Raw genomic sequence first — 25648 nt, forward strand, 5'->3', positions numbered from 1 at the left:
ACATCTGTGGCAGGCTTCTTCTAGTTTGTATGTAGAACACCACCACAGCATGGCTTGATGAGCAGTGCGTAGGTCTGTGCCCAGGATCCAAATCTGTGAACCCCAGGCCAACGAAACAGAGTGCACAAACATAATCACTACACCACTGGGCCGGCCCCAGTATTGTTTTTCAAAAAAAAGTTAATAGTGCCTTCAGCATGTTTTTGGTTGTTCAGAGACATTTCAGTGTATATCTTAAAATCAAAATTCAAACAGAGAAAAAGATATTTTAGAATATAAGATTTTAAGGGTAATGTTTAAGACAGCAATTTTTAACTAATATTGTCTTTATACTGCATTATTTAGTATTTATTACATGCTCCGAATTTTAAGAAGCATTAAAAGGTAGCATGAAATTATGATTTAATCTGTAACTTTAAGTAGTCTTTATTTTTATTGGATTGACAAAATTAATACATGCACAATGCTTTGATGATATAGTATCATATAATGATTTACTATATTATTCTTATAGGCTCTGAAATTTTGAAATTCTTTTAAAATAATATGATTCCCATAAACATCTTCAAACTAATGAGAGTTAATATGGACTTCCTTTAATTGGTTATTTTAATATGTATAATAATATATTACTTTTGTTAATTTTTCCTACAGACACTTGCCACGTCACAAGGCAATATTTTGGAAAATAAGGATTTGATTGAATCATTGAATCAGACAAAAGCAAGTAGTGCACTTATTCAAGAGTCACTTAAAGAATCTTACAAACTCCAAATTTCCCTTGATCAAGTAAGTATTTTCTTCTTTGTGATCTTACATCACGTTTTCTTAAACTTTTATGTTAATGTGATTTAGAAATGTAGAATCAGGACTTCAGGGGAACAGTGATTGCAAACAAAGAAAGCTATTCAAAAGCACCAGAGCCTTGGATCTGATTCTTATTATTATAAAGAGGGTGCTAAGATGTTGGGGGCACCGAGTATAAGGACTACTGATCACTGTACCCTGCTGGGTTCTACTAATTTCTGGCATAACATTATCTAAAGTTCTAGAGCTGCAGTTTTGTTCTGAAATTGAAAATGAGTGTATTGAAAATGACTATTAAAAGTATCTTTGCCATTTTGGGGACTTTTGTTAAAGCAAGTTGAATTTATTAATTAAAAGAGTTATAAGCTATTTTTTCCATTAAAAATATTTTTCTTTTCTGCTTGTCCTGGACCCCATGATAGTGATGATCTGAACTATTTTCTTACAAATGGTTAAAATTATTTTTACTTTATTCTTTTGATAATTTCCTTTTGCAAAATTCCAACCCTCTATCAGTACAATATATCATTTTTTCTCCTACATTCTAGTCACTGAGCTTTGCTTGAAGAAAGTCAGACAACCAAGCAGATTAATGTTACTATGAATTCCCAGGCTCCAACCTGACCTGGGCCCTCACTGACATCGTGTAGTTCTTTCTCGTTCACTTTAGTAACTTTTCCAAATTTTCTTTTTAGTCACCCCACCTTCTCCACCAGTGCTAAACTTGGCAGATGTCCTGACTGTCATGCTATGCCGAAAGGAGTTTGACCCTTCTGTGCCAACTCGTTCTGAACAGGCATTGCAGAGTTTCACACATAATTTTACCAGTCTCATATTTGTAATCCTGATGCTTTGATCAGAATGGCATGAAGAACCTTCTCAGAGTTCCATGCAGAACTTTGAGGCCATTTAACCCTATGATCCTCTCATTTTTATCATTCTTTACCTTCAGTCAGAATGAAAGCCCCTGTGAGTGTTGGTTCTTTCTGTGTTTATGTTGCTAGGTGCTTTATTACTTTAATGTGGACACCTGGTACAGTCTTCTTCTCTTCTCCAGATCCGTCAGTGTTCCTGTTGACACCAGACCCACACACTGGATTCATAGTTCTAAGTTTTCTCTTCTGCGGAGCTGACCTAGTAGTGTCATGCCCTCCTGCATTATCTAAACTGGTTCTCTTTTGAAATGTAAAGTTGCATTATTTGTTCTCTGATCACAACCATTTATGATCTATCTTACCCTCTTTTCCCTAATGCAAGCTCTTGGTCTTCATTAAGATCAACCCATGAACCATTTCTGAGGAGTAGAGAAATATTTAAAATATATTGCCCTCAGTTTCACAAAAATAAGAAAAACTAGATCATACTATTCCTTTTAGTTACAGAATTCTATGAATCGTCATCTTCGTTTGGTGTATGTATGTGGAAATAGTAAGGCTGTGACTAGATATGTGCATAGTGGTCTGTAGGTGGCAGCAAAGCACTAGTACTGAGGTGTTTTTCTCTCCCCAAACAATGACCACAGGAGCGGGATGCCTATCTTCCCTTGGCTGAGAGTGCCAGCAAGATGTACTTCATTATCTCTGACTTGTCCAAAATTAATAACATGTACCGTTTTAGTTTGGCTGCATTTCTCCGCCTTTTCCAGCGAGCTCTGCAAAACAAACAGGTATGCTGTTGGTAGCCATGTACCTGAAACTGAATCACAGAGAGCACTTTTCTAGGTGCTTAATTTATAATAATAATTTCCTGAGGAAACTTGTTTAGGATTTTGTTTCAAAAGACCCAAATGTAAAAATTTAAAACTATATTTAAAAGAAACTCTCTCCTTAATTGTATTTTATGTTCTTAACAAACTGTCCCAATGTGACGTTCTTCCTAGTGGAAATGATTTATGTTCTGAGTATAAATTAATAAGTAATAGATGATCGTTAAAAAAACTCAGATGATTCAGGAAGGTATAAAGATAAATTATCCACATAATGTCATTAGTTGGAGAAAACAACATTTAAAATTTCACTGTATATCCTTGTTATTTGAGGCTGTGGTTTGTGTCAGGTATTATTCTAGATAATGGGGATACACACTTCCCTAGGGTGGGAGGACCTGATGCCTAGGACTGCTGACTGCAGCACCTCTCCATGAGGCTTGCCTTCCCCATAGTGCAGAGTAGTTGGATTTCTTATGTTACATCTTGGGCTGCCAAACGTGTGTATTCCAGTGAACCAGGCAGAAGCTGAATCATCTTTTATAACCCAGTCTTGGGTCACTGTCATTTCTGCTGTATTCTATTGGTTGAAGCCTTCACAAGGCAACTCAGATTTGAGGGGTTGGGAAAATAGGCTTCACTTCTTGATAGAAAGAGTGTCAAAGAATTTGGTGGTTATGTTTTGAACAGCTACAGACACTTAGAGTTTTGTTTTTTCAGTGTTTTGCTTCTCGATTATTTTCTTAGTTAAATTTTTAGATTTGAATGGCTGGGGCAAAAATGCACATTGGTAAGCCTTTAAACAAATACTAATTGTCCTTTGGAAATATATGCTATTGATGTATTAAACTGATGCAATGAGAGTGCCTTTTTCCATCTACAACTTAACCAAGAATGGATATTATACGTCTTTGAATAATTGTCCTATTAAGTAATTGAAAAACATTGCATTGTATTTGTAAGTCTTTGATCACTAGTAAGATAAATGTAGGATTATTTTACATTTGTATTTCCTCTTCAATGAATTATTATTTTTTTACATCTTGTATTAATACTTAAAAAATTGAGTTATAAGAGACATATTGAGGACTTTAAACCTTTGTCACATGTTGCAGATTTTAACGTTATTATCTGCTTTTTCACTTTATTGCAAAAATATTTTTATGAGACCAGATTCATCAAATTATTCTTTATGATTTTTGTGTTTGGTATACTACTAATATGGGTGTTTTCTAAAATTATTTTTTGGAGGAGAGTAAATTTGTTCTTGTAGTTAAATTAGGGAGCAAAATTTCATATTCAACTATGTTAAATCTGTTTTTCTAAGCCAAGATTATTATTCTTTCTATTAATATTTATTGCAGACTTACTATGTGTCAGCCATTTTTCTAGGTGCTTATGTTACATAGCAGAAAGGAAACAGGAAAAAAAAATCCTTGTCTTCATTGGTATGACTACTTAATATTTTCAAGAATGAGTTATTTTAGAAAATCTTTACTTGATTATAAATAATGATTACATTTTTGCTGATTTATTTTCCACTAATGTGTCTCATTTGAAGTTCTTACATTCAAAAGTGAGACTACATTCAAGGGAAAGACCAGCCTCTACAACCTCCTTCTCCCCAATTTCTACCCCAATCCATTTTTCATTAATCAAGGGAAATAGCCATCAATGATATTTTTTCAAATCTTTGCAATCATGTACAATGGAAGTACAAAAGCAGGTAAAAAACTGAAGATGTCTATGAGTTTTTACAGAATAAATATCAAAGTTTTTTGTTCATCTGTATTCAACTTGGAAGGCACGGTTTAAGACTGTTTAGGTTCTTATATTGAGGATGAGAAAATTCTTTATAGGGTGGTTCTGGTCTTATTGTTTAGGGGCTGGATTGATGGTTATGGTACAAGTAACAAAATGACTTTAACCCAGATTGATGTAGTATTTTTAATGCCAGTAGGAATCAAAGTGGTATGGTCAAATTCAGTTCATATTGTATTATTGGAAATTAATGGTAATTTTCATTTATTGAAAGCTTTAATTGTATACATTAAAGAAAATTACATTCTTTTTAACTGTGTTAGTTTACAAGTTTAATACACTTGTTTAATCTGTTGAGTTTGATTGGCAAACATAACTGTTCCAGAATTAGCTTTGAGTCTGGAGGAATGATTTATAAGCATGGTTAAACTATGAGGTACTTCTTAAAAGTTTATAAATTTCCTAATGGTTTCTTTTTTTTTTTTTCTTAAGATTTTATTTTTTCCTTTTTCTCCTCAAAGCCCCCCGGTACATAGTTGTATATTCTTCGTTGTGGTCCGTCTAGTTGTAGCTTGTGGGACGCTGCCTCAGCATGGTTTGATGAGCAGTGCCATGTCCACGCCCAGGATTCGAACCAACGAAACACTGGGCCGCCTGCAGCGGAGCGCGCGAACTTAACCACTCAGCCACAGGGCCAGCCCCAATTTCCTAATGGTTTCTTAATCTTTAAATTGTAATCCACAGGATTCTGAAAATACAGAACAGAGAATCCAGTCTCTTATCAGCTCGTTAAAACATATGGTATACAAATATATATGCCGTTGTTTATTTAAGGTAAGAAACATTATATTTTTCACATATAAAATATTACTTGAACCTTGATTTAATATATATTTCAGTTAAATTATATGACTCCTTACCTACTATAAAGATATTAAAATAGGCATTTCTGATATTTTCCCAGAATAATATTCATTACTAACTGGAATGTCTTACTGCATTCTGGGATGTGGTAGGGAGAAAAGTGACAAATGAAGAAGGAGAGCAAACGCTGCATTAGATGATTTAGCTCTGAACATCCTGGTAGCCACTGAAGGAGGAACCTACAGTAGAATATGTAGGTCATTTTCTAGCTAGAGTTTCTCAACCTCAGCACTACTGACATTTTGGGCCACATTATTATTCGTTGTAGGGGGTTGTTTTGTGCATTTTAGGGTGTTTTCCAGCGTCTCTGACCTCTATGAACTGATGCAGTAGCACTCCCTCCCCCAGTTGTTAAAATCGAAAATATCTCTCGACATTGCCAAATGTCCTCTGGGTTGGGAGACAAAATCCTTTCCTTTTCATGGTATTAGGAAGTAAATTAATGCCTGAGTTATGAGAGAAATTTGTCACAGAGGTCTTCATATTATAAGGGCCCAGAGGAATATATAAAGAAACATATTTTAGAAATTTTTGAATATTACAGAAAACACAGAGGCTTTTCACTTAGGATTTTCTTTTTTAATATCAGTCTTAGGGTATACCTTGAAATATGTTGAAGAAGAGCTTTGTAAAGGCAATTAAGTGAGAGAAATAGAGTTGTTATGATCCAAATATATAGGCTTCTTAGAAAAATCTTGAAAAAGATATAGTTAATATATTCTTTGGGAAGGAATAGTAATTTTTGTGATTGGAGTGATATTGTTGAGGATCTTTACTTGAGACAGAATAAATCCTTCAAAGTACTTTCCAGTGCTTTGACAGGGGATATTATTGCAAGTTCCGAGAATTATGGTTGAACATTTCTGAAGAATTCCTTTTTTAATGAAAACTGTGAGTTTATATTTTTCTTTTAAATGTCTCACAGTTAACTATCATTCTAAAAATAACCCGTTTGGCCCTCAATATTAATTTGTATAAAATGAGGGATTGTAAGCAAATAATCTCGAAGCCCATTTTGTCACTAAAATGTTATGATCCTAGATATAGGGGTGACATATCTATAGTTTCATCTGGTAGATCTCAGATATCTCTAACATTTGCAGAATGCATTATCTCATATAGTATCTTAAAATTTTATTACACAAATAAAGCTTAAAGATGTTTTCTGAAAGAGTTTCAAACTTACCTTAAAAAGTTGAGATCAAGTTCACATTTCTAGATATAAGTATTTGTTTTGCCCACAGCCTGTTAGCAAGAAGTCTTCAACATCAAGCAGAATGGGTTTCAATTCCAGCTCCAACATCCTCTACATCTGAGTAACCCTCTTCTCCAATTCTTACTCCTTCCTTAGTGTATACCAGTTCAGGGTTTGAGTTGTTCTTTATAGTCCATTTCCTCTCTCTTCCTATTCATATGTACAAATGTATAGGTACAGTTTTTTATTTTCCTTGCTATATATTTTGTTTTATTGTGTCTCTTGTTGCAGTAGGTCCTAAAGATCTTTCCATAATATAAACATGGTAATCTCATTATTTTTAGTGATTGTGTGGTATTCCATATGGTTATATCCTACTTCATCGAACTACTACTTTATTGGTGGATATTAATTTGTATATTTTTTCTATTATGAATGACTGTAGTGAAATCCTGTACAGTATATTTATGTATATATGTACGTATTTCTATTCAGTAGATTTCTCAATGGAAGTATAATTGCTGGTCCAAGGATTCATACTTTTGAAATTTTGTTGAATGTTATCAGATTGCCTTCTAAAAGTTTTTTATGAGTTAATACTTGTACCCACAGAATAATTAAGGTATCTCCTTCTTTGCATCCTTGTTAACCCTGGATATTACCAATCTTTTTAATTTTTACCAAGTTGTGGTTTTTAGATATCTTCTTTTTTTATCTTCTTTGAATTTTTATTAAACTTGTTTATTTTTGCCTTCCTCCCTTATTTTCCATATTTGTCTATTTTCTTGGTATTTTAGAGAACAAACATAGCTTTACAGAACAAGTCTACTTTATTATAATTATTGTTTTTATATTTTATTTTTTAATCATTGGATTTATTTTTTGATTTCTATATTGTTGAATTTGTATGATTAGTTTTTCAATGTAGCTTTAATTGTTTTATTTTATAGTTAATATACGAAGGCTGCAAAGTTTCATTTTGGTCACTCTCCTAACAATATATTTAGTGCTTTTTTACTTCCCATTAAAGACCTCTACACTCAAATAGGCTGTTACTTATGAAAATATTATGGAACTACTGTTATTTTAAGGTGCTACCCAAATCCTCTCTGAAAGTAGATATGTTATAAATAAATATTATTCTTGAAAAATGTTTTGTCGAAGATAAGGTAAACTTGCTTATTCATTCCAAAGATCAGTAGCTTTTCTTATTTGTTTCTAACCGATATATCTGTGCCTGAGTTTATATATTATTTTATTTTTAGTAATATAGTATATTTACTGACAAGATTTAAATCCTTATGTCATATATTGTGTGATGTAATTAAGGAAGGATATAATAAGTATTCAGTACCAAAATGATTTAACATATCAGTAAGGTATAGTGAGGGTTACTTCTTCCAAGCCACTTTACGTTTTAAAAATATATTTAAGTTAGGCTAAAGCTAGCCTTTTGTTGCACTAGGAGAGAGATTGTAAGGCTTACCATCATTCACACTTTAGTTAAAATCATTTAAAAAAAGCTATGGTTATAGTTCTTACGACATTTTTAATTCATGATGGAATATCTTCTGTAAAATTTGTATCTCTGTATGAGTAATATTAAGTTTATTCAACGTGAATTTGGCATTCTGTAGAGTTTCAGTGGTCAATAAAAATTCAGAAAACACATTAATTGTAAAGCAGTGAAGTACATTTCTCAAGATTTAGCACCATATAAACTTACTTAGGATGGAACGGATTTCATACTTTAATGAAAACTTTTTGGGTTTTTAGCAATCAGCATCACACTAAACTGCCTGCCAGAATTCCTCTGATGCTGATTTTGCTGTTGTGTTGGTGACAGCAGTATGGCAGGCAGCAATAGACTCTGGAAATAGAAAGACCAGATTATTATTAGTGTTCGCATCACATTGAAATGAAAGCAACTTGACCTGGAACAAAAAATGACTGACTTGTTTTGTAGCAGAAAATTTAGACTTTTAATAAACTAAACTAAATGGAGAAAAACTGTCTAGCAATTTCAATTTAGATTATTGCCTATGTCATTCTTTTTTTTTTCAAGAGATCAAAAGTGTTTATTTCAGTAACCTAATTATTTTAAACAGTTGTAGGATAAGTAGCATACTTAGTCCTCCAAAACTTAAGACTATGATAAACTATGTACAAGTTAGTACCTTTACAGATCAATTCTTCATCCCATTTTATCATTTAGAATAGGTGCAAAATAATGAAAGTTGTTGTTACAGTGTTAGATAATTTCTAGTGACATTAGGTGAAAGTATGGAAGAAGCTTGGAAAGAGGGTTGGGGAAGCATGTATACTTACCGTTTCCCCTTCCTCATGGAAGTATTATCTAAAGGAGATCTGAAGTGGTATAGGAAGGATGTCTGGTGAGGTATGAATAGAAGTGTTTTCATGCAAATGCCTTGTAAGTTTATACCTGTGCAGCTTACCATACCTCTCTCTCTAAATGAATTTGCTAGTTGATTGAGTAAAATTCAGATAAATATTATATTTTAAAAATAAAATAATTATAGCATCTCATGATTATATTTGTCTTACAAATCATTTAATTTGGGTTCTGGTATTTTTTTCCTATTGAAATGTGCTTTCTTGTAATAAAAAAGTAGAAGTTTTCTGATTGGGTGTTTAGTATAACCTTTGACTATTAAGTGAATCTCGATAATTTAGATGATTTTCTTCTGCTTATATAACTTTGCAACTTTTAGTATTATATCCAACCCTTTACATTTTTTGGAGGCATAGTTGAATGTGCATAGAATTCTTCATTAAAATGTATGATTTAACTTCAAGCACAAATGCCAGTACTCAAGTTCTATGCTATATCAACTTCTTCGAGATTAAAGCAAGACTTTTCTTCATATGGTAATATCTACTTTATAGTTTTCATTGAATATATTTGAAAGCAATGATTATTGAAGAGTAGAAATAAAAGAAATGAGTTACTTAGCCTTTTTACTGCTTCTTAGTCTCTGAGAATTATGAGGTTTATGGAATACTTTTCAAATAAATTTTCTTTCCAATATTATATAGTATATCAGTTTACTGTAAAGCAGATAGTTATCTGTCACCTTTTAAGGCTTAAAACTGCATGAATTCACTCATATGTGAAAGATAAACAACAACAACAACAAACAAGCACATAGATATAGAGATTAGAGTGGTGGTTACCAGAGGGAAAGGGATGATGAGGGACGGTGAAAGGAGTAAGGGGCATTTGTGTACTATGACGGGCAGTATTGGTCTTTGGGTGGTGAAGTTGATGTAGTCTACACAGAAATTGAAATGTAATGATGTACACCTGAAACTTATACAATGGTATAAACCAAGGTGACAGCAATAAAAAAAAAAGTTAAAAAAAAAAAGAATTACAGTGTTCCAGTCACCATATAAGTGCCTTACATACATTGTTATTTAATCCTGCAACAATCCTATTATATAAAGGAGGAAATCAAGATTTAGAGCTAGTAATCTTTCTCTAGGTTACTCGGATGTAGAGGATGTTGGAGCTGGAATTGAAACCCATTCTCCTTGATGCTGACGACTTCTTGCTAACAGGCTGTGGGTGAAACAAACCATTATATCTGGAAATGTGAACTTGATCTCAACTATGAAGTTGACTTTAAGATTCTCTCATATCGTATTAACCCAGATCTAATAGTTTCACTCTTTGAATATTTACCAGAGTGTGTGATGGCATGGTATGGAGTGTGTAACTGACTTATACCACCTAGTGGTCTACCATCTCTTATTATTTTTTTTTCATTCAGCTAGTTAATTATGTAGATGATTAGTTGAGATTTTGAATTATAAATGTGCTTGATATTAAAGTATTTTGTGAACAGAACCCAGGTATACTAAGATAAATTGACATTGAATTAAAACACCCAAATTTTCTGATTTGATAAGCAGTGTTGATCAAAGATGTAAGAAGTGCAAAATATTTTTTCAACTCTGGATATTGAAAGGTTTTTGTTTGTTTTTTTTAAATAAGTATTCAGAAAATCCTTAAGCTTGATTTATTCATTCTTAATTTTACTTCAATTTAATTGGAAATAATGCATTTTCTCTGTCTCTCAGTAAATTGTATTTTTAGGTTTATTCTTGAGTCATCATTGTTCTTCATTATAATATTATCATTAAATACTTATAGCTAAAAAGATTCATTGGTACAAATGAGCAACCCGACACCTGCCATAAACAGCTTTCTTCTGCCATCTCCAGGTTAGAAAAATCATAGAAAAAGGTCCTGGCTGGCCTCGCTTAGGTCATACGGCATCCCTTGTATCACTATCTGTGAAGCAATATAATGTGATTGGCCCAACTATGATTATATGCTTATCCTTAAGGTCAGGATGTCTTCTGTAACCAGAAAATAGAGAGAAGGGTCACCACCATTACCCGTTTATTGACTACATATTATGTGGCCATTTTTTGCCAACATTTTGGAGTTTGTCCTCAGTAATAATTAACAATTAGCTCACTGACTCCAGTGAATAATCTGAGAATCAGAGTAGCAGGGCCTTGCCTTCTCTCCATTAACACTAGAAACTACATAATTCTTCTCCGTTAAAAGGAAGAAATGACTAATAAATGTAATGCTGTGTATGTATACCTCTATAATGAAGAATTAACTATATTATTAAGTGAGAAAGCCTTCCAAGCAATACATTTATTGTCTTATTTATCTTAATCATTATTTCTTTACCTTAGATGAGGAATGCTATCATGATCATTTAAAATATCCATTAATTTATAAAATAAGCATCTTAGTGGCTTATCTAGCTAGTCACTGTTCAATCCCAAACCTGAATCCTGACCTTTTAATGCCTGAGAACACTACACGTCTCCCCAAATGATGTGCCTTGCTTTTTATAGGGTTAAGTCACATGGCAGCTATTTCATACACATGGTAGCTGGTTGTGACTGGTTTTTTTCCCCACACCTGAGTGATGGTCATCTGCTTCCAGTTTTTGTATTTTTAAGATTTTTTCTTTGTTTTTTGATTCATTGACTATGTTATAGGTGTGAACATATGTTTGTTATTTATTCACTCAATCAATAGACATTTGTTGAGTACTTGCTGTATGTATATACAACATATACTTTAATAAAATAAGTTATTTTGTGTTATTCAAGACACTGGATCTTTCCAATAGGAGGGTGATTTTCTTGCAGGCAAGGAGATCACTTGCTGTTAGTATTTACAGGAGAGTCTTTTTTATGTAAATATCTTTTGCATTTATTGTATCTTAATATCCTTATATTTATCTCTATCTGTAGGTTTATAATCATACATACATATTAAATATAAACTGTTATTCACAATGTGGGAAAAGCTAACTAGAATGTTTAAATTAGACCTTGGTAGGAAAGATGGCATTTGAGTACATGGTTTCTTTTTGTTAGTAAACATTTACTGCTTTTTTTGTTTTTAACGGAAATGATATAAGCTTATTTTAGAAAATTTACAAAATACACTTAAGGAAAAAGAAAAGAAAAATAACATGTAATTGCAAAACTAAATCACTGCTAAAAATTTTGATAACTATTTTTCCAATGTTTTTGAAGATATATAGCCCTATATGTTTATATAAACATATTACCTCTTCTTCCACAATATGAGCTATGCTATATATTTTGAATTGAATATTCTTCTTGATAGACTTATAAATATTTACGTTGTTTCCGTTTTCCCTCCACTATAAATAATCTTGCAATTAATATCATTATTTCTTGTCTAGGAGTACATTCAGGATCCTTTTGCATAAATTTCTAGAAATGAAATTTTTTTATTTAAGGGCACATAGAATGTTTAGGAGCATATTAAAATGCACAATGACAAATTGAAGATTACTAATGCAAGAGGTCGTTTTAGTTAGTAATGACTAATTCAAACCTCACAATTGGATGTCAGCTAGCTAAATAAATGTTTCTTTTTTTTTTTTTTTGGTGAGGAATATTGGCCATAAGCTAACATCTGTTGCCAGTCTTCCTCTTTTTTCTTGAGGAAGATTGTCACTGAGCTGACACCTGTACCAATTTTCCTCTATTCTGTATGTGGGATGCTGCCACAGCATGGCGTGATGAATGGTGCATAGGTCCCCACTCAGGATCCGAGCCTGCGAACCCCAGGCCACAAAAGCGGAGCTCACAAACTTAACCACTATGCCACTGGAGCAACCCCTGTTTCTTTTTTTAATGAGATTTACGTGATGATTAATCCTTAGCACTTTCTCTAAAACTTTTAGTACTTTCTCTATCCTCCCTACCTGCAGCTTAGAAGTGTTGTTCTATGTAGACGCCATCTAAATAGTCATTTATTACTTTGATAAAAGTAGATAATTTGAACACAGAATACAGATTTTGTGAAATTTAAAGACTATGCTTTTCCAAAAACACAAATTTACAAAAAGCAAGTAACATCTGTTACTCCTTTCAGGCTGATCAGTTGATGTTCGCCTTCCATTTTGTTCGAGGCATGCATCCTGAACTTTTTCAAGAAAATGTAAGTGAAAGTAAAGGAGGAAAATGGTAGAGTTACATAGAAGTTTGATAATGGGCAGATTTATGGTTAGAATATAAATTACTTTGGGCTAGAAATTGTCTACCAACCAATTTTAACTTTTTACTAAGTTAGCAATTTAGTGTAAGATTCTGATTTCCGGTTCTGCTCCCCTTTGAGTGACCCCAGTATTCTGAAGTGATGGTATGGCAGACGAAGAAATCTAAATAACTTACCAGGCTGCCTAGATTTTTCTAAATCCAAGTCTACTTGTTCAGGACACCAGAAGACTCAGCTTTCTGATTTTCCTGGTCTAAGCAGTAGAACCAATAAATATAAGAAGTGAAACAATATGAGAATATAACTACATTACTTATTACCTCCACTGACTTCCTCAGAGTCAGCAGGTGAAGCAAGAGTGTGGGCAGTTCTCAGAAGCTTCCTTGAGCCTGCAGGTTTATGTTAATCATTTTATGTATAATTTATCTTCATCTCTGACTTTATTTCTGGTCTGCCGTATAATCCCGTCTAAAACTTGAAAAGAACTTCCTTCAAGCTAGAGCTAACTAATCCATCTCTGGTATACTTCTAATATTTTAAAAAATTATTTATAAGTGATTTTTCTCATTATTATGCTGTTAACATAAAGTAATAGTCCAGTAGCCAGGATGGGAGGGAATATATGGACAGTGCAACTTTGACCTAGTAACCTTTGGCTCTACTTGGTCAGATTTTAATTATGTTCTCGATTCCCCTCATTTGAATAGTTAAAAGAATGCAGACAATTCCACATGCCTGTGTTCTCTGTTTGTTTCTCTCATGCTCTGGCTGACTTGTAAAGTTTCTCCTAAATTTTATGAACTTGATTCCTCTTATTTCTTCTATAAACTTTGATGCCTTTCTCCCATCCTGTGTGTTTTTCATCATGATCAATATGTTCCATTATGTATAGGACTTACTAGTCCCTATTTTTCCCTCCTGGAGTATAAATAAATTATCATTGGGAAAGGAGAAAATTTTTCTCTGACTCATATATAGTAGTAGTAGTCATTCCTCTTGTGTTTGTTTGTGACTATATAATTTCAGTAGGAAGAGTGAGTGGTCAGGGTAGGGGGAGGCGGGAAATATGTTGCTTTGGTAATGTTTCCATATTGCTCTCAAATTTTGATATGTTTTTGCTTTATTTGCTGACCAACGTGTAACGGACAATATAGTAATGTCCATTATTATCTGATTGGAGAGGAACTCAGGGTGAAGACATAGATTTTCTTAGACACTAGATTCCATAACACTTGATCAATCTTGAGTCCATGGATTAATTAAAAAAAAGGAACAATGGCAGTGTTCTCTCATTCCTTTGGAAAAGATAAGTTAATGGAAGTACTTTTCTCTGTTTTTTCCCAACATATACAATTTTTAAACTTTTGGTGCACCTTATGCTTATCTATTAGTGAGGAATAGCATGTAATAGGACAAATTAATAGGTAGTGACAAATGATAATCAAACATGACATTTAAATTTTTGGCTATTGAGACTTACATATATATTATGTAGTTATATTTTTTTGTTTTAATAAAATTATTCTTAGATTTCCTATTAATGTTTTATGTTGGCACATGAACTCATTCTTATAATATTAACGTACTGGAAGTGGGAAGATGTGAAAGCATTTTTTTTACATGTCCTTAGAAAGCTGCTTTGTAATCCACCTTACAGGAAAAGTGAGAATATTTGTCACTGGTTAGTATTTTCATATTTTTGTGTTCTTCATATTTTCCTCACTAGGAATGGGATACATTTACAGGTGTGGTGGTGGGAGACATGTTGCGGAAAGCTGTAAGTAAAAATAATAAAATTATTTCACTCTTAGGGAAAATGGTTCTGGCCTTGACTTCATGAAATGTGATTTGCTTCAGAGGAGTTTTAAATTATTATTGAAATTATACTTTAATTAGGGCAATATGTCCTTGCCTCTATTACCCTGCTTTAAAATGGATCGAAGTATATGTTTTTGTCTGTGCAGACGTATCTTTTTTTGAGAATAATATTAATTAATTACTGAGAAATTAATATAGTTTGTTTTTCTCAGTATATGCATTTTGTTCCAAGAACACTTTTATAATCCTAAGAAAATCAAAATTTATATTATAATAAGGAAATTTTCTTATATAACTGAAGTTTAAATATTACTTGTTAAAACTTTTGATAACTTCATTCAAATTTAGCTTTTTCTCTAGTAATTTTCTATTCGAACATATAGTGGATAATATTATTCTTCAAAGCGACATACCCATAATGGTAATGCAAAACCTAGATTATGTCTGAAATGCAAGATGTAATTTAAAATAATGTAATTTTTACGGGTTTTTCATTACATTTTTTTCTTAAGTTTCATGGAAGATTAAGCACAATGAAAATAAATACAACATTTGTCTAAATGGTTATCTATATTGTATAGAATTTTACAATATTGACTTGTAAAAAACAGAAAAATAAAGAAATAATACATCGAATGAGGTGTTTTTTCAAAACAGAGTTTATAAAATTAGCTAGTCAATTTTTTACTTTTTTTAAGTGTGAATTTTACCAAATGTCCAAAGGAAAATAATTGCTCTTGTTAAAGGACTCTCAACAAAGAATACGTGATCAACTTCCATCTTGGATAGATCAGGAAAGAAGCTGGGCAGTGGCAACATTAAAGGTATTCCTTTTATACTATGAGGGATATTTAAATTTTTTCTATATTTGAGGTTTTTTTTAATGTTTTTTATGTGCTACTCCTTCATACTCAGTATTGATACTTCTGTAAATATGACATAAAACCCTGAGTAAATGGATATCAAAGAACTGTTCTAATTAATCCTTTAACCATTAATTAATTATATCTTTCATTCAAGGATGGGGATATAGAGAAGGAAGACCAGTTAAGAAGGCTAACTCCCAACAATTTTGTCTGTGCTCTTTACTCAGGCCAAGGTTTTTTTTTTTTTTTTGTGGGGAATGAAAGACAAATACACTTCTCAAAATCTATACATATGTTTCCATTCTTTCCTTCCCATACTTTTCTTCACAATATTATAACATTGCAATAGCACATAGTAAAAACAATAAGAAGAGCTAGCATTTATTGATGACTTACTATGTTCAAAGCATTATGCAGAATTTGAAAAGGTAGTATCTCACTAAATATTTTCAATAGCATTATGAAGTAGCTACTGTTTCCTCTTTTAATAGATGAGGAAACTAAGGCACTTGCCTATGGTTACTTAGAAGTAGAGTCAGGAATCAAAACTGTGCTCTTTGCTGCTGAGTCTGGGCTTTTTACCACTGCTCTTTACTGCCTTTATTTCATAAATATTTGTTGACTAAAATAAATGGCTTCTGCTTTATATCATTAATTGTTTTCTTTATTAGTCATTTATTTAGTGCCTACTACCAGTCAGCATGATGCCAGTGGAATGACAAATATTTTATAGTTATAAAAAGACTCTGTCCTGAACAAACTTACACTGTAGAAAATATAACAAATGATTACCTTGTGACGTGGTTGGTGCCATGCTAGAGCTGTACCCCATGGTGTCTGACATGCAGCCAGGGAGCTTCCTAACTGCAGTGTAGTCCATCTCAAATTTCTAGCCAAGTATATGATAATTATATAATGTGTTGCACACGGGAGGTAGTAGTGGTATGGCCCTATACATCAACAGTGCTAAAGTTAATAAACTGTCATTAAGTGTTATCCTAATAGGCTCAGATCATTTATTCAAAATAATTAAACTGAAATGTACTTAATTTTCTGCTGTATAAGTTTAGTTGATTATGTAATGAAATTTGGGCAATATAATGGATTATTTAGAAATGAACATAGATATTTGGATAAAACATCCATAGGCATACTGAATTTATGTTTATATTACATGAAGTTTTAATATAGTAGAGACAGATCTTCCAAGTTCACCATTTTCTCCAGTAAGAATTCTCCATCTAGACAGATTTACATTTCTGATCTTATAGCCCACTGTTGAAAAAAGTTTGGGATACAGAATACTCTTTGAGGCAGAGGGAATGAATAAATTGAGGAAAACCTGTGAGAGATGATATTGTTTAAGGCGAATATTGTGCTGAGTATAAATTTATGAGGAATCTTGAGTAGAAATTTATGAGTACAAATTTATTTATTTATTTATTTATTTATTTATTTATTTTGAGGAAGATTAGCCCTGAGCTAACTGCTGCCAATCCTCCTCTTTTTGCTGAGGAAGCCTGGCCCTGAGCTAACATCCATGCCCATCTTCCTCTACTTTATATGTGGGACACTTGCCACAGCATGGCTTGCTGAGCAGTGCCATGTCCATACCCGGGATCCCAACCGGTGAACCCCAGGCCACCAAAGCGGAATGTGCGCACTTAACCACTGCGCCACTGGGCCAGTCCCATATGAGTACAAATTTAGAACATTTAGAGGCAAAGGAGGCAACATGTTCATGAATAGGGGCATCAATGAATATGGTTTAGAAAAGCACGCTTTGTTAAGGATTTGATATTGATGTGAAATTTGGCATATTTTTGTAACCTCACATCGAACTCTATTGTGGCAGTGCTTAAAATTTGCACTTGTCTATGTTTATTATACCTTAATAAAAAAAAAATTGAACTCATTTTTAGTGAAAACATTCATTTCTCCACAAGGTGGAGATAGATGTGTACAAATGTTTTTACACAGAGAAAGGATTCGTTAACTTACAAGTATTGAATTAGTACTACATTAAAAATACTGTCTTTTATTCTGGATTGGATAAATCTACCACATTATTTCTGACTTAGAAATGATTTAGATAAGACAACGTAAAGTAGAAAACAAGTAATAAACATCTATCAATAATTGGTTTCCAGTTACTTTTTTAGTAATATATATACATATTTACTTGTATTTGTTTGTAGCTCATTACTATATATGGTTTTTTATTTTTTAGATTGCTCTCCCCAGTCTTTATCAGACCCTCTGCTTTGAAGATGTAGCTTTGTGGCGTACGTATTATCATAATTCAATGTGTGAGCAAGAGTTTCCATCTATTCTTGCAAAGAAAGTTACCTTATTTCAGCAGGTAAGTTATCTAAATGCATAAAAGTATTTAACATTTCTCTTGTTGTTCAGAAGCCATTTAAATGAAAGCTCTGGGGACCGGCCTGGTGGCACAGCAGTTAAGTTTGCACGTTCTGCTTCAGCTGCCTGATGTTTGCCGGTTTGGATCCTTGGTGTGGACATGGCACCGCTTGGAAAGCCATGCTGTGGTAGGCGTCCCACATATAAAGTGGAGGAAGATGGGCATGGATGTTAGCTCAGGGCCGGTCTTCCTCAGCAAAAAAGAGGAGGATTGGCAGCAGATGTTAGCTCAGGGCTAATCTTCCTCAAAAAATAAATAAATAAATGAAAGCTCTGCCTTTGTCACATAGCCTTAATGTAGCATATGTGGGGAAGAGCTTTCTGCTTTTCCCATCTTAATCTGGACAGTGAAATCACTGACAAAATTTCTGGGTAGAGTGTCTTCCCCTGTAGTGTTTCTTATTCCCTCTGCCTCTGACCCAAGGGTGATTTTACAATAGGGAAAATGTCTTACAGAGAGAAATTAAGGTATAGATTGTCCAGGTTCTTCACTCACTTCCCAGGGTTCTATCTAAGGAAAGTCCTCATGGTGAGGAACAGGGTTTTTCTTTTTCCCATTCTGTTTTAAAATAGAATGATGAAACCTATGGGTGGGTTCCACCCAGTCTTTTGGTGAGGCAAAAGGCTTAGAGCCGGAGAGCTCTATAGGAGTCAATGTCCAGGAAATGACCTTTCTATTTTCATCTTTCATTAGGCTGCTGGCTGTGGTTCTGTCCCCTTTGTATCTCCTTGGTGAATTCTATTGACCAAGTGTGTTTAAAAAAAAAAAGAAAAGAAATGAAAAAACACTTCACGTGAAAACTTAAACATCTAGAAATAGATATACATGATTCAGCATAAAATAGTGATTTGAAAATTTTAGGCAAGATTTTTGGGCCTCTGCTGTGCTTTCTTTAGAAATGCCTTACCTATATACCCTATTTTCACCTGCCATTTGGTCCTTTATTAGATGCTGAAGACATAGCTAACCCTATGACCATTACATGCTGATGTTTACTTTTGGTGATAGGTTTGAGGGAATAAATGGATTTTAGTAATATTTTGACTATTAAAAACATGTCTTGATAATACCTACTGTGACAGTTTGAGGCATAATAAATGTTGTAGAACAGTGATAACAGTGTTCATATATTTTAATAAACATTTGTTTAATTAACTATCATTAACTACTGTTTAGTTAAAGCTGTTGTGGGACCTTTGTTATTTAAAAATACCCTGTACTTTATTTTAAGGTTCTTGTGGTACAGGCTCTTAGACCAGACAGACTGCAAAGTGCCATGGCTCTATTTGCATGTAGAACTCTGGGTAAGTCCAACTTTTCTGGAACTAGACTACTGACCTGAATTATTTGCTTTTAATTTACACTTTATTTTGTGCTGACCTTAGTTTAGAAGATTAAAAGGTCTTTTTCTTCATTGTACTTACCTTAAAATTTCTACCTGGTTTAAAAAAATAATTTTTTGTGTTGGATGTGACCATACTTAATATCATATTAAAATTGATGCATTATTGACATCCTATATTTAGTTAAGCATTTGAAGTTTTAAAAATTATTTTCTTATGAAAGCACTTTAGACTTTTAGATGTTTGTTCATGATTAGGATTTCAAAGTAGACAATCAAATGTTTGATTTAGACAATTAAAGTAAAACATTCTCACAGATACCATAAACTTAGGAAAGAAAGCCTTCAAAATGAGTTATTTTTGCTCTGTCTAAAACGAAAAATGAAGAATTTGTGTGTCTTTTAGATTATAAACAAACTGCAATATATTTTTAAGTCTTTTTTTTTTTTTTGAGGAAGATTAGCCCTGAGCTAACTACTGCCAGTCCTTCTCTTTTTTTTGCTGAGGAAGCCTGGCCCTGAGCTAACATCGTGCCCATTTCCTCTACTTTATATGTGGGACACCTACCACAGCATGGCATGCCAAGCGGTGCTATGTCCACACCTGGGATCCGAACCGGCGAACCCCGGGCTTCTGAGAGGCAGAACATGCAAACTTAACTGCTGCGCCACCGGGCCGGCCCCTTAAGTCTTTTTGATAGTCTTATCTGAAGATTAAAAGTTATCACTCATTTGGAAATAATAAACTATACCATATTTCCATTTGTGCAAGAAAATTTGGAAAAACTGTGAAAGGAAGACTATGAAAAGTATTTTAGTTGAAGCACAAAGTCATCTAAGAATAATGGATCTTTACCATTGTAAACCGCAGGAGGTTTTAGAATTATGTTGGAAATGAAAAATCTGGCATAGTTGAAATAGTATGCTGACAACTTTTTCTAGAAAGCCTCCATTTATATTTAATTTTTCCATATATATGTAGATGAAATTTTATATAGAAACTGTTTTTATTAATTGTAACTTATATATATTTCAATCATGTAAGCCTAACATCATTTTATGCATATTTTCTCTATATTAGAATTTATTATATAAACAAAGTTTGTGAAGAGTTTTATAAAATTGAAAAAAGGTACTAGACCTTCCGTGCTTATCACTGACTGGAAAACTTTATGGTACTGAATAATGACTCCTTTATTATTTTGCAAAGCTGTTATTGTTGGTTATATCAGGGTATTATTGTAAGAAACTCTTAGTTTCAGATGATCAGTTTTACTCCCATGAACACACTCTTTCATAGAACTTGAATGTTGATGATGGTAATAATCACAGCTAACACTTAAATAGCTCTTAGAAATGCCAGGTACTAGTCTCAGTGCTATACGTGTATCAGCTCTTTTAATCCTCACAGCAACTCTAGGAGGGGCTGTTTCTGTATCCGCTTAAAGATGAGGAAACAAGATCACACAGCTAATAAGCAGCAGAATTCAAACCCAGCTACAAAACCTGTGTTCTTATTCAGTACTGAGGAAGTCAAATTTATTCTCAGGTTAGAGGGATATTGTTGACAGATGCTAACATAAAAAAGTCTGCTTAAACCTTAGATAATGTTATTCCGTACACACACATCCATTCCTACGCCAACCTACTGTGTTAGTTTCCTAGGGCTTCCATAATTACCACAAACCACGTGGCTCCCCGTGAAATCTGTAGGAGAATCCTTCCATGCCTGTACCTAGATTCTGGTGGTTTGCTGGCAATCTTTGGTCTTCCGTGGCTTGCAGCTGCATGACTTGAATCTTTGCCTTTGTCATCACATGACATATCCCTGTGTGTCTCTGTCTTCTTATAAGGACTCCAGCCATATTGGATTAGGGCCCACCTTACTCCAGTATGACCTCATCTGAAGTTAACTAATTATATCTGCAATGGTCCTGTTTCCACCTAAGGTTACATTCTGAAGTATTGGGATTAGGATTTCAACATATCTTTTTTGGGAGAACACAATTCAACTGATAATATCTACCAACCCAAGTTTTCACATAATGGCTATCTTCTCCTTCGCCCTCCACCAGAACATGTATGTGCACACACACTTGCAAATATTTTGAGGCTCCCTATAGACTGGTCATTTGGTTGGTTGGTGATGGGTATATGGAAATGGGTCTGAACATATGTACTTGGTGCTTTCCTTTCCTCAAGCATGGAGAGGAAATGTCCCTGTTTATTCATCTCTGGTAGAGTGTTTATCTGCTAAATAATTTTTACTCATGTACGCAGAATGTTTATCCACCTTACTCTTCCTTGCAAGTGACAGATATCCATCTCAAACTCACTTAAATAAAAAAGGGGGGAAAGTGTAACCAGTACTCTGAAAGGAGGAGGTAGGGCTGACCTCTGGACCAGCTGGTTTCATGGACTCAAACAACATAAGGAGACTTTCTTTCTTTGTCTCAGCTTGCAGTTTCTCTTCTGTTTCTTTCCTCCTCTTTCTCTCTCTCCCTTTTTCTTTGTATCTGTATCTATCTCTGTCTCTCATGTTGCTTTTAGACTCTATGTAGGTAAATTCCTGCCTGTGTGCTGCCCTTAGTCTCAGGGTTCATATATAATCTGGGGGATAAGGCTGCCAACCTCCTAGGATTTAATTTAAAGCTTGTGATGAAATAAAACTTTCCCTCCCAACTTTATGATCAAAAATCCTAGAGAAGGACTATGATTTACTCAGCTTGGTGATATGATCCACTTTACAGCTCGTCCCACTAGAAGTGTATGGAATACTAGTTTTCCCTTTCCTTGGGGGAGGATCTGTTACCAGACACGGGGAAAAAAACTGCTGGTACAGAACAACAGAAATCTGTTATAATCAGGTTACATACAATCTGTTTTAACTAATTTTCATATTTCAGTACTTTCATAGTTGACCATTAATTTGTAAAGTACATTTTGAGAGTCTGACTCCTTTAAGAGTCACAAATATCTAACTTTTGATTCTGAAGAGTGAAATAGTTGAACAAAGATGTTAGTGTCCATGTTAAAAAAAAGCTTATGAGCATACTTTATCTTGTAACTGAAACATTTAACCTGTTGCCAAATACACACATGGTGAGTAATAATGAATATTAGGCATATAATAAATATGAAAACCAACTATCTCTGTATTTGCCACTTAAATTAGCTGATTGTAGTAGCCTTTTACTAGCATTTTTGAGAAAATAGAAGCAATAAGACAGGAATTCTTTATTTCTCACCCACTAATCTACCAACCACCTGCGTCAGTACTCATATTCATTCTACTTGCCCTTCTGTTATTGTGAATGAATGCCCTTGTTCCATTTAAGGGCCAACCCATCTACTTTTTCTTTTATCATTCTTGCCATTATCCCCTTCTCCTACGTCATCAATTTCACCTCCTTTACTTGGTCATTTCTATCAGCATACAAATATATTTTAGTATCACCTATCTCAATAATGCCTCCCAAGACCGTATTTCTCTCTCTAGCTGTCATCCCATTTCTTTACTTCCTTCTACAGGGAAACATGTTGAAAGTGTCTGTAGTCGGAGACTGTAGTAACCCATTTCCTCAACTCTTATTTTGTCTTCAACTCACTCTGTTGGACTTCCATCCCTAAAGTTCCCCAAGATTACTCTTATTAAGGTTAGTAATGTCTTCTTTCAGATTGCTATATCCAACAGCAACTTCTGTGCTTTTGTCTTATTTGATCTCTCAAGAAAGTTGTCCATTCTTCCTTCTCGAAAAACTCTCCACTTTCTTATCTTAATTATTGTGTTTCTTCTTTCCTTCCTCCTTTTAGGCTGTTCCTTCTCACTTTCCTTTACTGGCGGCTTCTCTGCATGTCTTTTAAATGTGAACTCCTCTTCCTTCTACTGCAGTCTTGCCCTGGTTTCCCTTCTTTCATTACTGTACATTCTTTCTCTAGGTAACCTCACCCAGTACCTGGCTTTAAATATCATCTGTAAATTCCTGATTCTTTCATCTCTTGTTTCTAGCCCTGATCTCTTCCTAGTAGTCAAAACTTATACATCCAAATGCTAATTTGATGTTTTCATATGAATGTCACATCACAGATATAACATGACCAATATAGAATTTTTGATTTGTCCATCTAGCTTTGACTCAGTTGCTCAAGCCAAAAACCCAAAAGTAGTCCTTTCTCTCTTTTCCTTACTTTCTATACCCAATCTACCAGCAAGTCCTTTTGGCTCCAACTCTAAAATTTACTCTGAGTTCATTTTCTTTGTGTCATTACAACCAACCTAGTGCAAACTATCATCATTTCTTACCTCAGTTGCTGCCATAGCTTTGCCTCTATCCTCAAAGTATATCCAGAATCCAATCACTTCTCACAGCTCCACGACCATGTACTACTTTGTTGAGGCCACTATCATCTGAGCAAGATTGTTACCATTCAGGCTTCTTTTCTTTCCCACATCCAGTTTTTTCTCCACATAGCAGCCAGAGTGCCTTTTGAAATATAAGTTAGATTATATCATGCCTCTGAGCACTCTGTATAAAATTACATACTCACTCTTTCCTCTGCTCTCCATATCCTTCTTTACCTTGTTTATTTTCTTCTATAAGTGTTATCACCATCTGACATATTGTTATTAATTTGTTTGTTAATTGTCTGTTCCCCAGCTAGTACATAAGCCACGTGAGGGCACAAATTTTGTTTTGTTCTTGGTTGTACCCAAAGGCTTTATACAGCTTCTGGAACATAGAGGCACTATAATGTATGTTAAATCAGTGACTGCCTTCCTAATTGGTCTCCCTACTTCGGTTCTTGCTTCCTCTCTGACCCATTCTCTCCAGAAAGCTGTGTAATCTTTTAAAAACTTAAACCAAATCATCTCTCTTTTTTTACATACAATCTCCAAAATATTTTCAAAACACTTAGAAGTAAATCCAGATTCCTTATATAAGCTTACAAGACCCCACACAGTCTGACCCCCACTTACTTCCCTGACCTCATCTTGTACCCCTCTTTCTTGTCCCCTGTGCGTTAGTGGGCAAACCAGCCTTATGACCTTTGCACTATCTGTTTGCTCTGTGTTTTTCCTTTTCTTTTTGTTATGGATGGCTCCTTTGTATTATTCAGATGTTAACTTAAAATGCTGCGTTTTTAGAGAGGTCTTTCTGGGCCATCTAATCAGTACCAACACTTCAACCTGTTTTAATTCTCCACATAGTACTTAACACTTTCTGATATATTTCTGGCTTATCTATATATTTATTGTCTGTTTCCATAACGACGCAAGTTTAAGTAAAACAAGGCAATTTTCAGAGAGGTTCTTAAGAATCTATTCTCATTTAGTCTTTTAAAATATGCTCTTTGTACCACATTGCACGTGGCCTTTCTTATTGACTTTATAGTTTGGCCCTCTACCAATTCTTTGGAATACTTCTGTTATGGTACTGTTTCATCTCCAGGTTAAATGGCATTTAAGGTTTAATGATATTTAAGGTTTAAAGTAAAAACCTCCTAATATTCATATATTCAAATGCTTTGAAAGTTTAATATACTTCTAAAACCATATTCTACCTATTTCAAAGCAAAAGTTATATATACTGTTGTATGGCTGGATGACTTTGTATCTGGTCAAGTGGCTTTATTAATATAGTTTTTAGGTAAAATTGGAGTTTTTATTGTATGAATAAGTTTTAAAAATTCAAATAGCTGGAGAATGACAAGCACTTATCTCTTTTTAATCAAATTTTAGAGACTTGATTTCAAATGTAATTTCTTGAGCATCATTCATATGGAAAGATTTTTATTAAGTTTTAGCAATCCTTTTTATGATCTATAAACTTTAAAATAGTAACTTATAAAGATATGTTTATAAAAGTAGATTCGATTTGAAGATTTAAGTTAGTAGAACAATCCTTAAAACTTTTAGCACTGCCATTTTAGTATAATCCTACAAACCAAGCCTATGTACTAGGAAAATCTACATTACTTTTTAAAAGTAGCAGTTACCAGATGCAAATGTTCTGACTTCTGTAATTCTGATTTAATTTTGACTTTTTTTATTAACTCTTCTGAGCAAGATATTATGCTGTGTGTATTGAGGTATTATGAGATGTGTTCCTGGGAGGAGCTGCAGTAGCTACAGGAACCAAGAACTTCTCAAAGGTTCTCCATCAAAAAGTCTTTTTAAGCCTTGCCACTTTCTTGATTTTATAATCCTCTGCTTCTCTT

The 25648-nt window shown here is 33.7% G+C and overlaps 1 protein-coding gene across 6 annotated transcripts in view; it reads left to right on the forward strand.

Annotated features, from left to right (window-relative positions):
• The window catches only part of DYNC2H1 (dynein cytoplasmic 2 heavy chain 1), a 289228-nt gene that overhangs the window by 130628 nt on the left and 132952 nt on the right, over window positions 1-25648 (forward strand). For 5 of the 6 annotated variants that reach the window (XM_046637538.1, XM_046637540.1, XM_046637542.1 and 2 more), the window contains 8 exons: window positions 655-789; window positions 2330-2473; window positions 5018-5107; window positions 12859-12924; window positions 14708-14758; window positions 15546-15623; window positions 17896-18027; window positions 19319-19391. In XM_046637538.1, coding sequence (XP_046493494.1) covers window positions 655-789; window positions 2330-2473; window positions 5018-5107; window positions 12859-12924; window positions 14708-14758; window positions 15546-15623; window positions 17896-18027; window positions 19319-19391 — 769 coding nt within the window. The remainder of the gene's footprint in view (window positions 1-654; window positions 790-2329; window positions 2474-5017; window positions 5108-12858; window positions 12925-14707; window positions 14759-15545; window positions 15624-17895; window positions 18028-19318; window positions 19392-25648) is intronic. The other variant, XM_046637544.1, reaches the window with a different exon arrangement.

The sequence above is a fragment of the Equus quagga genome, chromosome 14 (assembly GCF_021613505.1).
Source record: "Equus quagga isolate Etosha38 chromosome 14, UCLA_HA_Equagga_1.0, whole genome shotgun sequence".
Classification (NCBI taxonomy): Eukaryota; Metazoa; Chordata; class Mammalia; order Perissodactyla; family Equidae; genus Equus; species Equus quagga.